The 14,641-nt window shown below is 37.8% G+C and overlaps 1 protein-coding gene across 9 annotated transcripts in view; it reads left to right on the top strand.

The window, feature by feature from the left end:
• Positions 1–14,641, top strand: part of chst15 (carbohydrate (N-acetylgalactosamine 4-sulfate 6-O) sulfotransferase 15) — a 52,630-nt gene that overhangs the window by 33,687 nt on the left and 4,302 nt on the right. For 5 of the 9 annotated variants that reach the window (XR_013817814.1, XR_013817815.1, XM_079833835.1 and 2 more), the window contains 5 exons: positions 8,126–8,964; positions 11,233–11,590; positions 11,789–11,923; positions 13,896–14,052; positions 14,210–14,366. Coding sequence is in view for 7 of the 9 variants with exons in the window: in XM_079833835.1 (XP_079689961.1) it covers positions 8,536–8,964; positions 11,233–11,590; positions 11,789–11,923; positions 13,896–14,052; positions 14,210–14,366 (1,236 nt within the window). In the remaining 2 variants the exon portion in view is untranslated. The remainder of the gene's footprint in view (positions 1–8,125; positions 8,965–11,232; positions 11,591–11,788; positions 11,924–13,895; positions 14,053–14,209; positions 14,367–14,641) is intronic. The other 4 variants (XM_079833836.1, XM_079833837.1, XM_079833840.1 and 1 more) reach the window with 1 other exon arrangement.

Below are 14,641 nucleotides of genomic sequence, written 5' to 3'. Positions count from 1 at the left end.
AATCAACACTTACTCGTAACTCGTTCATCTCCTGTAATGGTACATTACATGTGTTACAAATTTGGTAGAATAAGGAGGAAGACGGGCTCGGCCTGACTGGGACTCGTGTTTATTCAGAACTCTCAGATACAAACAAAATAAACTTGCGCTGACAGCACAGCGCTCTCACAACTCAGTACAATATTACTTTGTTAGCAATCTCTTCTCTGGTCCATTGATGTCCGGTTTCGCGAACCGGTCGAACCAGTTCACCAAATCGGACTGAATCGTTCTAAATGGTTCGCGTCTCGAGTAAGCGCTGATCCATCATTTACTAAAGTTACTAACTTTCTGACATGAGTGACAGTCCCTCCGACTAGAAATGAACTAATAACCTGAAGTATATGCTAGTAACTACAACAGTTCACTGAACTGAAACGTGCTTAGAGAACTGATGAGAAGTGAACTCAGGTCCATCCGTCTCTCTGGCAGGCTCGTGCCTCGTAGACCTCGTTAAACCACACCCCCTCCGCTCATTTCAAATGCAAAGATGTCAGCCAATCACAACAGTGGGCGTTTTTACTGAAGTCTCACAGCAGACACGCCCCTTGAAACAGGGCATTCAGCCACAGGGCAAACATCAGTATAGAAAAAATGCCTTTTATTTCTAAATTATGACATTTTATGATGTAAAAATCATACTAACAACATAAGTACACCTCAGAATATATTATAAAATAAAATAAAAAATCCATGCCATGGGACCTTTAAGTTCTTGGAGTTACCACATTTATATTTAGCAGGATAACCTATGGTGTTTTGTGTAAACAAATTAAGAATGAATGACCATTGTTTGTCGCACTGTCGTTCTTATATTTGTTTATCATTCTCAGTAAAGTAAAAGTAGTGAGTGACACACGGTAAAAACATTGTTACATGTTTTGCGGAATTACTGTCGGAGCCAATGTAGTCGGCACTGCATCATCTTTTATTTTCAGTCTCTCTGAAAAGCCTGCATCGAACTGTCTTTAAAAAGGAATCAGCAGTAGATACAGCCGAATATGAACAGTGTCTTGATTTCATTAAAAATAAAGTTCATCCACACTTTCTTAAAGGTGCAGTGTGTAGTATTTATGAGGATCTATTGACAGAAATGTGATGTAATATACATAGCTATGTTTTCAGAGGTGTATAAAGACCTTACATAATGTACCGTTATGTTTGTGTACCGTTTATGTATGTGTACCTTAAGATGAGCCATTTACACAGCGGGTCCCCTTCCGTTTAAAATCGGCATTTTGTGCCACAATGTTTCTACAGTAGTTTTTGTTGCTGAAGTAATCCTGTATTTGCTTCTCTCTCGTATTTACGACTTCATGACATGCATGAATCGGTGGGCGGGGCTAAAGAGGCAATGATCTTTTTCAGCAGGGACGGCCTTTCGTCACACTATTACATCATAGTAAGACAAAAGCTGAAAACAAGTATTTTTTTATGAGTTTTGTTTCAGCAAAAGCTTTTTGGACTAACAAGGAAATTTTGAGTTCTGAAATGTATAGGATATTTTTATAGTACAATGACCTGTTATACTGTATGTCAAATGATCAAGGAAATTTGTATTTCTCAATTCATGACCCCTTTAACAAAAACTCAAAATGGAATATAAATGAAAACATGTCTGTTTACTGAAACAAAAATAAATGTTCATGCCAGCAATATAAACTAAAATGAAAGTAAAAGTGGACACAATTAATTGTAGTTTTGTTTTTTGTTTTATCTAATTAATTACACAATGTGTTACACATTAAATTTGACTGAGAAATTACTCCCAAGAGATCATTTAAAGTCATTATTGTGTAAAAAATCAAATAGACATAATAAAAAGTAGCTTCAGAAAGAAATATTTTTGGGTCAACTATACCTTTAATGTTTGTTTTTATATGGAAATATGAAATTATGCTCTAAATAAGAAACTGCCAGTAGGTGGCGGTAAATGAGTTTCTTAACATGAGCCATTAATTCGATTCGTTCATTCAGGAGTGAAGTAAATGGTTCTCTTCATGAAAACGGTAAATGTAAATGGTTCTCTTTATGGTCCATTGAATCATTGGTTCATCCGATTCGTTCAAAACGCCAGTCAGAAATGTGTAGGCCTATTGCTCGGAATTGGAGACGAGCAGTTCTGCTTTGTTTTTATATTTTCATTGGCTAAACTGAGCAAAACAGACTAACATCACAATGTTGTCTAAAACAACAAACGTACTTATTTTATTAAACTGTTGTATTAGATCAGTATCACATTTGCACTAGTCTCGTGCTATTCTGGACAGAGAACTGAACTTGTGAGATACTGCTTGTTTTTTTTATTTTTAAATTTTTTAAATGTCTAGTTCTGCACAAATGACACACTAAAATGGACAACTTTGTAAATGATAACAGAATTTTCATTTTTGGGTGGACTATCCCTTTAACCTGTAAGGATCTTTGAATTGTGTCAGTTTTGCATAAACAGCATCAAAAGCATCAATAGGCGAGCAATTTGTAGAGCTCGTCACTTGTCGTTTTGATTGACAGGTATAATGATGCAGCTTCTCAGTAATGAATCATTGAGATGTGGACTGCTGTGGCATTCCCGCAGCGAGTGCTCATTTCAGCACTAACGCATCCTCTCGCTGTCCCGGGCTCCTCCTCTACTTCAGTCAGATGCGTAATGAAAACATGCTCGCAGATGCCTCACCTCCCCGCACTTAGAGCTGGGTTTGTTATTCTGAAATATATTTAAAGTGGCAGCACACGTCAGCTCAACTCCAAGCTAAAGTCATCAGAAATGTAACGCTTGTGCTTAAAATAAACACCCACGCTGACAGCGATGGAGGTTCTCGTTGGTTTACCTCAAACTCTTATTTTCGGCATGGATATAGCGAGACCTCACTTATTTTCAATCAACGTGCGTCAGGCGCACAATCTGTCACTAGGAGGTCATTTAAGGTCAGTGTACGCATACAAACACTCCCAGTGTCTATTTTCCATAGCAACACTGATCAATGACACCTGCCTTCATCTCCATGGGAACGCACATGTCCTCCTTTGACTACCTTCCCTCTCTTTTTCTTTCATTAATCTCTCTCCATTTCTCTGTCTCCCTCTCTCACTCTCTCGGAGCGTTATACAAACCTTTTATTTTAGTGCAGAAATAGGAAATTATCTATAATTTATGAGACCTACATCTACTGTATTTATTAGTTCAGCATGGATTACTGTGGTCTGTGTGGGCTTTGGTAGAGTCACATTTCTGTTAATGATCTCCCCAAGGTAAATTTAACCACAATTAGGCGGTAAATAACAGCCCTGAACTGTCTGATGAAATGATGAAGGCAAACCCTCTACCAGAGGATCCTGCAGGCCCTTTAATTTGCCAAAATAAAAGGAAGTAACCAAAATGTATTTGTTTTAGGTTTTTTAAAAGCCTTGCTCTAGAATTTCCAACCCTGCATATTCAGCGATAAACAAGCCATTAGGTCTGCATTGAGGAGAAATGCTTTGTTGTTCAGTTTTGTACTTTTCTCCCTCAGCCTGACTCTTGATTTTGTAGGAAGAGATTGGAAGGAAGTGTCCTTGAGTTTAATACAAACACACAATTACAAGGAAGATTCATAATTAGAGCATAGATATTTGGGACCAGCATGTCATCACTTGCAGATATTTATCAAGAATGAAGCTATTCGTTTTACCAAAGACAACCCGAAACAAACTGTCCACTGAATACAAACAAATATTATTATAATAATGATATTCCCCTAAAATAACATTAATATTGCATTAATAAGGGCACTGTAAGTCGCTTTGGACAAAAGCGTCAGCCAAATGCATAAAATATATAAAATAAATATAAAAATATATGATCTAGATTTTTATTTGTATTATTTTTAGATAAATTATTGTGAAATATTTGTGACAGGTAAATCTACAGTATAATGAAGTGATAAATATAGCAATTTATATATTTTGTCAATGTTTTATACAATAATTAATTTCATGATTATGAAGCGTCTTTTTGTTTTCATGGACTTTTAGTTGTATCTAACTATTTCCTGTTTCCTTGGTTGTCTTGGTTACTAAGTATGTTTTCATTTGTTGTCATAATTGATTTCACCTGTTCCTGATTTAGACCATTAGTTTACTCAGTATATATAGTCCTCAGTTTCAGTTGTTCTTTATCTGGTATTGACTGCGCTCTAGCACACTGCTTCCCTTGTTTGTGGATGTCTCCCTTTTGTTTTGTTTAGTAATGTGACTGCTGCATTTAGATATGTTACGCTAGCCTTATCTTCTTCCTCAGCCTAATCGTTACTAGTGATGGGAGAAACAGGGGGTGCGTCTCAATCAGCTCCCTAGTTCACTAGTCAGGGCACTGATCAGGGAGTCGGTCCATTGACTTATGTCCTGATCAGTGCCCTGACTATTGAACTAGGGAGCTGATTGAGACGCACCCAAAGCTTTTCAAAGCTTCGAGGTCAATTTAACCAATTGCTTCGCAAAATGATTCACTGTTTCGAAGCGTTCGAAACATCACATGCTGGTGACCCCTGCTGGTCAGAACAGTGTAAATACAACAAAAACTCAGGCCAAACATGCAATAAAAACATTTTACAAACAAATTGCAAATGCTTTTTTGAAAGTAAAATATATCATATTTAATTAACTAATCATCTAAAAAGATGAAAAGTCTTATATAATATATAATCTTATAAAATACAAATTTTCAGGGCTTGTTTGTTCCATGGATTGCTTAGCTAAACAGGTCAATAAGAGACTATAAACTGCTATTATTCCTTTTAATTATACTAATGTCTAATTAAATGTCTACAAATGTATAAAACTGATCAGAGATCAGGTAAAACCCATAGTCACTTGTTCAATGGTTCGCAACTGGGGGTGATCTCAGTGAATCCGCATGTCATCAAGTAGGGCTCGCTGCATTCTACAGTGGACATCTAACCCCGCCCACATTCAAGTGTGAAATCAGAAGCCACGCCCGTGTCCAATGCGTCACCTTGTGACTCCCCATCCCCGTTACGCCCCGGGAACCCTTTTTGTTTTTAACCCTTTTAGGCAAAATGTTATTATTCAGCTGAACTGTGCATATGCATATTAAACACATTATGCTTTTCATCTATGCAATAAATGCATGTCCTGAATGAGCGCAATTTTAGAGTATATTTAATTCAACTGCTCAGGGAATATTAGTGGTATGACCCATTTCAGGGGCGGCCAAAATTTTGACTTAAAATTAGTTAGAGTTAGTTATCTAAAATTAGTTATCTTCATATTTACTGGTATACTAATTTCTTTGACCCAACATCTTGTTTTGATATCCTTCAGGGGGGATCTTTTTTAGGGGGCAGAAATTCAGAGAAAAGAGGTTATGAAGGGTGAGGAGGAGATGGAAATGCAGGGAGGTTTGAGGGGGTCTGACCTGCCCTAATTAAAGGGTTTGTTCACCTAAAAATGAAAATTCTCTCATTAATTACTCAGACTTTCGTTCATTTTTGGAACACAAATGGAGATATTTTCGATTAAGTCCGAGAGCTTTTAGTCCCTCCATTGGGAGCAACGCAATTTACACATTCAAGATCATTTAAATAATCCATGTGACTCCAGACTTTTACATTTTATGAAGCGATGCAAGTGCTTTGTTTGCGCAAAAAAAACATAATTTACCTCAATACTTATAATATTATCCAAAGCGCGTTCACAGGCTTGAGTCAACACAACACGCATGTGTCGTGGTGCTCCCCCTACGGAATTGTGGAAAATATCTCCATTTGTGTTCTGAAAATGAATGAAAGTCTTCCGTGTTTGGAATGACATGAGGGTGAGTATACTTAATGACATAATTTTCATTTTGGGGTGAACAAACCCTTTAATTAGGGCAGATCAGACACAAACCCCCTCAAACCTCCTTGCATTTCCATCTCCTCCACATCATCCTCCTTGTTTTCTCAGTATTTCTGCTTTAATATCACAACATTTTTCTTGCATCATTGCCAGGAATTAAAGAAACAGTAAATAAAAAAGACACAGAGAGCAAGACAGAAAAAGAGAAGGAGTGGAGGTTGTCAAATAAATGTATCTATTAGCTTGCAGCTGGTCTACTGTGTTCTTAATTAGGCATGTCCTGAGGCTATCATGTCTAAATGGATTACACCCTAAACTCTCCAAAACACACAAACGCACATGCGCACACACACACACACACACACACACACACACACACACACACACACACACACACACACACACACACATAGGGCCCTATGATTTCCGCGATCACCGAATCGCGGACGGAATCGCGGAATTGGCATATTAACGCGGAATCTATTGTTAACGCGGAATTTCCCGGAATTTGACATATTTGGAATGAAATGCGGTTTTGTGTGGGAGAAGAACGTATGTCTGGGGAAAATGCAGACCGGGGGAAGCAAATCTGGGCGACTCAACCCCTCCCGTCATTTCAGCTCCGCCTTCAAAACAATGAAAGTATGGTGAAGCGGCTCACCACCACGGCTCTGCTTTCATCAGCGGAAAAGTTAAGAAACTCAACGCTAAAGCCCCGTTCACACCGCCCTCAGTACAGAGCCGAGCAGTTCCCTCAGGTAGTGCTTGCTGTATTTTGCCTTGTTTTTAATGCACTTCAATGTACTGTATGGAAAATAATGCCTTAAATGAACTTGAGAGAAAATGAGATGCGCGGATCAGCGCGTCTTATGCTGCCTTCACGTGCTCTCGGAATTATCGTAATATACGAGTTTCCTAGGTAAACATTGCACCTGAACGCCCTCACATTTTGAAACTTGAATGCAATGCGCTCGTAATCACGACTTCAGAAGTCGGAATCATCAAATTTCCGATAGCACGTGAAGGCAGCATTATCCACATCATGTTCAGAAGCGGCTGTTCTTAAAGTGACAGGAGCACTGATAATGTCTGTCATTAATGTTCAAAGAACAACGGGAACAGAAGATTGTAGCTTTAATGATGATTCATCTATATTTCACTTATTATTTATGCAGTTAAGAAAGGTGTTGATAACTTTATTCAATTTCTGTGTAGACTATGCCTGACAGGGAAGGCCACAGGTAAATATAACATTTATTATAATGGGTTTATGTAAAGATTGTTTTAAGTTCAATTAAATTAAAAGTTATTTTTTAAAGCCTAATAAATGGTGAAATTGGTAGCTTTCAGTTATACTGTAATGTAACGTCATCAATGTTTCATATAGACATTAATATCAGTGATACTGGCCTTCATTCATAAAAATCCATTACAACACACATTTAAAATATGCTGTCTTTAAATTGTTTCTAAATTAATTTGGAGAGTAACTGAAATTATTACAATATCAAAATATTAAAAACTCCAATGTTTTTAATTGCAATTAATCATGATTAATTACAGAAAAAATTCAATTAATTCTGGGGTTTTTTTATTATCAATTCACAGCACTAATATCTAGTTGTGACTTGAAGTGCTTAGAGTGCAGTGTTATGTTGCAGTATTTGTCCTGAAAAGTAAATGTGATGTTTGTTACCTGTTTGATGTTTGTCATTCCTATTTTATGTTTTATGTTCTATTATATTAACATTAAAAACACTCTTTTTACGACTAAAATAACAGTTAAGGGTAAAAAAAACTGAATTTGCAAAAATTAAAACGGAAAAAAAAGGAATTAGCAAAAATTAAAACGGAAAAAACGGAATTTGGGAAAAAATAAAACGGAATTTGGGAAAAAATAAAACGGATTTCATAGGGCCCTACACACACACACACACACACACACACACACACACACACACACACACACACACACACACACACACACACACACACACACACACACACACACACACACACGCACACACGCACACACACACACACACACGCACACCATATGCCACACAGTCTGTGGACTGTGTAATCTTCCTGCCATCCTTTCTCTGATGCTTATCCAAACCTCATCACAGAGTTACTGGCATGTGTGAGAGACAGAAACAGAGTATTACCAATATCCACTGGATCCTAGACCCAAATCAATGAACCATCTTCGTGTACTTATGGTTTATCGCTCTTTTTTGTCTTGCAGGATTAGACCTTTCTGTTATCGGAGCTGCTGTTGGGGCGTTTGTGACCTTGGCAACCAAATCTGCACTGTGTTTGTGCTGGTGCGCTGTCTGCCGCTGTGTCATTTGTGGCAGCTAAATTGAAGGAGTGCTCCAATCGCCTTCCACAAGTCTTGCCCCTTGCCACGCTTGCGGGAAGCCCTGCTCATTCCACTCTGTCTGTCTTCCTGCCCACAAACATCCCATCATAAACAATGACCTGAAGCCACACAGCATCTGCTGCATGAAAGATGTCGATTTCATTGGCAAAACACTGCTCTTTTGGGTTATGGTGCACTGAGCGGTATGATGGAGCAGACCTCGTGCAACAATAACTCACATTGATGGAATTCACTTTATATGCAAAGAAAACACAACTAACGTAAGCACAAAAATGGACCACAAGCATGGTCTTCTAAATGCCTCTGATGAAAAACTGGAGTACTGCAAATACAAGCCCAGCAACAGGTGGACGAGTGTATGGACTGTCATAGAGAACAACAGGACACAACATCAGGCATGGGGCAGGTGGAAACTTGGGTCTGTACGGAAAATCAAAATCTTAAGCTTCCTTTTTGGGCTTACAGTCACCGTTCTAATCATGGCGTCCTACATCTTGACAAGAGACCAGAAAGGGCTCTTTTTAACGCCTTCACCGTATCACCTTACCGTAGTGTCTCATCCGGCACCGCAGCCCTTTAATCTGTCCTTCACTACTGGCTACACAGTTGTGAGAGAGGTCGTGAGGAGCATTGTGGCCAAAGTGGATTTCAGTCATAGAAGAGTGCCTGGCCTGAGAGAAGTGAGAGAGAAAGAGGCAAATGTATGTGCATTTGAGTAACATTGCTATATATAATATGTCTGGCTACCACCAGACCAAGCTCAATTTAAGATTGAACATTGGTCTGGGGAGTCTGCTATGTATTTTCTACTGCACAAGAGGCGTGATCAACGAGCATAATTCAAACGACTCTGTATGCAATTGGATAGTCCTTCAACCAATCAGACCATAAGAGGCGTGATCAACGGGTAACGACCCAATGCTTCTCTATCCGTCATCGTGTTAAACCCGCCAATAGTGCGGCAGGTGGATAAGCCAGTCTGTGATTGGTTCCCGCAAAAGTGTAACAGAAGCAGTAGAAATTAACGTACAGGTTTCCAGACTGAGTTGCAGGGTGAAATCAAATCGCAGATAGCCTAGAAATCTAGACTCACCCTAGGGGCAGAACATGTATTTGCCGCGAGTGTAGTCTAGCAACTCTTGGTAGACCTGAGAGCTGGAAAAACCAAACTCTGGTCAGGCCAATCACAGCGTGTGTAGAGTCGGTGGGCGGGCTTAACATAATGACGGCACGTCACGGCAGAGTTGCGGAGGTTCTGCGTGCTACTCGTAAACAAAGAGGCTGATGAACAGCGGTCTTTAGAATCGGCTTTGGCCACGACTCTGGAAGACTTGGAGATAAGCTTTTCTTTGAGAAAAGAACAAAGAATGGAACTGAAGTCATTCTTAAGAAAAGAAGATATGTTCGAAGTTTTGCCTACCGGATACGGCGAACGTCTATCAACTAACGTTAGCTCGGCTTCACCTTCTTCTTTGCTCTGGTTGGTTGTGGGGCTCATGGTGCTATCCAATTGCTTGCAGAGGAAATTTGAAAGACAACCGTTTATCCCGCCCCTCGGATTGAGCCCTGTCAATGGTGAGTTTCCAGACCCAACATCTTGATGTGGGTCTGGCTTGTCAGGCTAAATCACTTGGTTTACCCAGTCTAATATATCATTGCAAATTATACTGGATTTTTTTTTTTTTTTTTACAATAAAAAAAATCATACAAATAAAAAAGAAACAACATCATGACATTTAGTTGTTTCTATGAATTTTAAGATTTAGATCATTATCTAGAATTACAATTAAGAGTTAGTTTCATTTCTACAAATGGTGCAAACTCTGCAAGATTATAGATAAAAGATTGCCATTCCCCTGCCATTCTGTGATCGGCAGTGATCGGCAATCGGCAGATCATGATCTTGGTGATCGGTAATCGGCCCCAAAAATGCTGATCGGAGAATCTCTACCCTCATGTCGTTCCAAACCTGCAAGACCTTTATTCATCTTATATTATTTCGATATTTCGAAGATATTTTTGATGAAATCCGAGACCCCTCCATAGACAATAATTTAATTAACACAGACACAGATAGCTGCGTGTTCTGAGTTAACACAATCAGAACGTAAAAATACGGGATATTTTACGGGAAAATACTAAAACGGGAAGACAGCGGGAAAAGAGCTAAAATACGTGAGAAACCCGAAAAAACGGGAGGGTTGGGACACAGACGTGAAGAAATTGTTGAATAAAGTCGTTATTATTTTGTATAGCATTCTTGATGCTTCATAAAATTAAGGTTGAACCACTGTAGTCACATGGACTATTTTAACAATGTCTGTCCTACCTTTCTGGGCTTTGAAAGTGTTCATTAAACTGATGTCTATGGTCAGAAAGCTCTCGAATTTCATCAAAAATATCTTAATTTGTGTTCCGAAGATGATCAAAGGTCTTATGGTTTTAGAACGACATGAGGGTGAGTAATTAATGACAGAATTTTCATTATATTATCAGCAATTATATTAAAGATATAACATTTTTTATAGCTCATGTCAGAGCGAGTTTGTGTTTTGACTTATCAGAACTTTAATAATATGCCAAACCAAAATTAAACAATTTTATAGCTCATGATAATGCCATATAATTTTTATGAAAATGGGTGCAAACTTAATTTACATAGAGAGTTTTAAAAGTCAAAGAATATGTCAGTAATTCTTCATGAGCTGAACTGGAAAGTTCAAAAAGCATTTATTTGAAATAGAAATCTGTTAACATGATAAATTACTTTATTGTCACTTCTTGCCTCCTTGGTGAATAAAAGTATTACATTTCTTAATGAATAAAATCTTAATAAAGATCAATAATCTTACTGACCCCAAACTTTTGAACGGTAGTGTATATAAAGTAAATTCACACCTTCATAGATAAACATGTGCAAGCTACACTGTCAAATCTTAGTTTACTATAATGGTCTTTCTCATCCACAGATATTCACTGCAATTCCTCAGAAATTTCTTCCCTATCTCAAGAACCACTGCTGGTATGAAGAATTCTTTGGGAATATCACAGCCGATCCATATGGGAAAAACTTGTATGCCCTTTACTCAAAGCGCTTCCAAGCAGTATATGACCACCTGCGCAGAGCGTTTCCTGCTCACCTGTATCAGCATGCTGGTAGACATTACCGCCTGCGCTGCCTCCCCTTCTTTTACATCATCGGTCAGCCCAAGTGTGGCACCACAGATCTCTACGACCGGTTACGGCTACATCCAGAGGTCCGATTCACCACTATGAAGGAACCACACTGGTGGACACGAAAGAGGTTTGGTGAGTCGGGTTTAAAAGGTGAATTCATGATGCTAGTTCATCACTTCCATTTTCTTACAACGCAAAGCATCTGCTTGTTGTTAGACAGATCATTGGGTTCTATTACATTTAGTTTATTACACACATTTTACAGGTACAGAACAGATGCCCTGTAATTCTGTTTGTAAGCTCTTTTACAATCAAAATAATTATACTTTGGTTCCCCCCTGGTTTAAGGTATCATCAATGGTTTTCACAACCCCTATCCACTGAATGACTACCTGGACCTTTTTGACCAAGCAGCCAATCAGATTCAAGATCACTTGATGAGCAATTCCTCCAAAAGCCACAAAAAAGTTGACATCATAATTGGTAATGTTTAATGCGTTTCAATCATGTTTTAGATTTAGTTACTTGTGTAGGCCCAAACTATTTGCAACAATTTGCAATTTGCAATTTTCTAGTGACTGGTCACATCTAAAATTTTCAATTGGCCAAATTGAATTTCTGTGAATTGAATTTTATCCATTGTGGCAACAGCCTGTTAACATGGACTCAATTAGAAATAATATGTTGAGCCAATGGAAAAATGTAATTTACCAACACTGTAAAAAATGTCAGGCCTTTCCAATTTAAAATTTTCTAGTGACCGATCACATCTAAATTTTTCAATTTGGCCAACTAAAAAATTTAGATGTGATCAGTCACTAGAAAATTTTGAATTGGAGAAATGTTTTACAGTGAAACTGTATGGTTGGTCCAATTAAATATTTTAAATTGTAGTAACAATTGTTTATTTCTCACTGTCCCAAAAGACAAAAATGACTAAAAACATAAATATATTAAGCAAAATACAGAAACAGACAACAGGGTTGACATTTTATCACATTACTTTATTAACAAGTAAATTCCAACACAGGATATTTGGGTGAAAATACCTTATTTTCAATAAGGAAAAACTCTGAATACATTCAAGAAGTCTTCTGCATAACAGGATGTCTTAATGTGGTGAAGAAAATGCGGCACTGCAGGCTAAAAACCTGCAAATAAAAGTAAAAACTAACATTAATGACAAAGCTCCCCTGCATCACATCTGGCAAGAGACAGAACAGAAGTTTCTTCATTATATAATGAGGATGAGACGAATGAATGGACATAAGAAAATCACGAGCTTGACGTGTTTGATATTAAAAGGCAATAACTCAAGCCCTGAAAGAGGCCGACGCCAAACGCACCGTGTTCAACAGTCGCATGCCGCACATATCACACAAATGACTTAATTTCCTTATTACCTTCAAAATTCTACAATATGTCTTTTAAACTTCATACCCGGTCATAAAGCAAAACTCTGGAGAATAATTTCAGTGCTAAATACTCACCAACGTCTTTGTGAGATGAATATCTCTATTCTCTTGGGATTGTCTGTTTCGGTCTTCAGCAACTGCTGGTTCGGCTCCGCGTTTGAAATCTCCACACGAACGGTTTTCTTCAAGTGCATTTTGCGCATGCGTATACCGTTTTTCGGACGTAGGACTTGTTCAGCCAACATGGATTTTTCACTTCGACTTCATAGATTGACTGAGCATAATTAAATATGTTCGGTGAATATACAATTTTAATTTTGAGTGAAGACCTTAAGCTATGATTAGTACAATGCATCTTTTTGCATGGCGATAATTATTTGGAAGTCATTTATTGGGCCAATATATAATGATCAATTTGCACAATTTTTCCCCCCCAATTTTTTTTTACAGTGAAGCCAAACCTCTCTGACCTACAATATTTACTATTATGTATTTAATGCTTTATGTTTAATAATTAATATTAATTTAATCTTAATATTTCAAATATTTAACAGCACATTGGCATGTTCATAATTCTCTGATGTCAGTTAATAGTCACATGACATGCAGATACAGTAAACAAATAATTATTGAATTTTTTCGTAAGTGTTTTATTTTAATTTTAAGATTATTTATTTTAATTTTACATTTTTATAATTTAATTAATTACTAGCTTTCCATCTATTTATGAACCCCATGCAGTTCCCCAATTAAATTCACATCGTCTAGAAACACAGGCTCTCATTAGCGGTGCCAGATGTTATAGTCAAGGTCTGTCCTGTTGTTATGACTCATACCAGAGGTATTAAAATGGAATTAGAGGCCAGAGAAATTGAAGCCAGAGAAATTGAATCAGCAAAAAAATAACCCAGTCAAAAATAATCACTAATATATCATTAATTAGATTATCCTTGTCTTCAAATGAAATATTCAAGTTGGTTGGGATCAAGCAGAACTGTAAACTTTGACTACTTATCTCATACGCATTTTTTGATTGACAGGTGAAGCGAGCGCATCCACAATGTGGGACAATAATGCTTGGGTTTATTTCTACGACAATGGAACAGGGGCGGAGCCTCCTTTTCTGGTGCAAGACTTCATTCATGCTGTCCAACCAGATGCCAGATTCATTGTAATGCTCAGAGACCCAGTAGAGAGGTACTAATCCACTTTTCAAATATATATTTACAGTATATTTATCACTATGTTTCATAACCTGTATTAGACTACTGTGTGAGAGATGCTCTTTAGATTGCCCTCTTACCTTTTATTGTGTTTGCTTGTGCACTGTGTGTATTTGTGTGTGAGAGAGCAGGCTTTACTCAGACTATCTGTACTTTGGCATGGCTAATAAATCTGTGGAGGATTTTCATGAGCGAGTTTCAGAATCGCTGCACCTGTTTGAGGGCTGCTTGGCTGAGAGGTCCATCCGTTCCTGCATTTACAACACCACTCTCAACAACCTGATGCCTGTGAGTGCAATATGAATCATGATCACCTCAATATTTAATATGATATTGCTATCTTAAAGGGATAGTACACCTAAAAATAAGGATTCCGTCATCATTTACTCAACCTCAAACCTGTGTGATTTAAAAGAGATGTAGTAATGATGCATTGAAAGTGAAGTGGGAACAGGGGCTGTCACGTTCCTAAAACGATTCCTTCAGCTCATTAAAATGTTATCTTCCGAACGATAGATGGATATGTCTAACCAAAGCATCACAGTTGGCAATTCTCATTAGGT

Source organism: Gobio gobio, assembly GCF_949357685.1.
Source record: "Gobio gobio genome assembly, chromosome: 13".
Taxonomy (NCBI): Eukaryota; Metazoa; Chordata; class Actinopteri; order Cypriniformes; family Gobionidae; genus Gobio; species Gobio gobio.
Note: the sequence above shows the minus strand (reverse complement) of the source record. Positions and strands in the feature narration are given on the sequence as shown.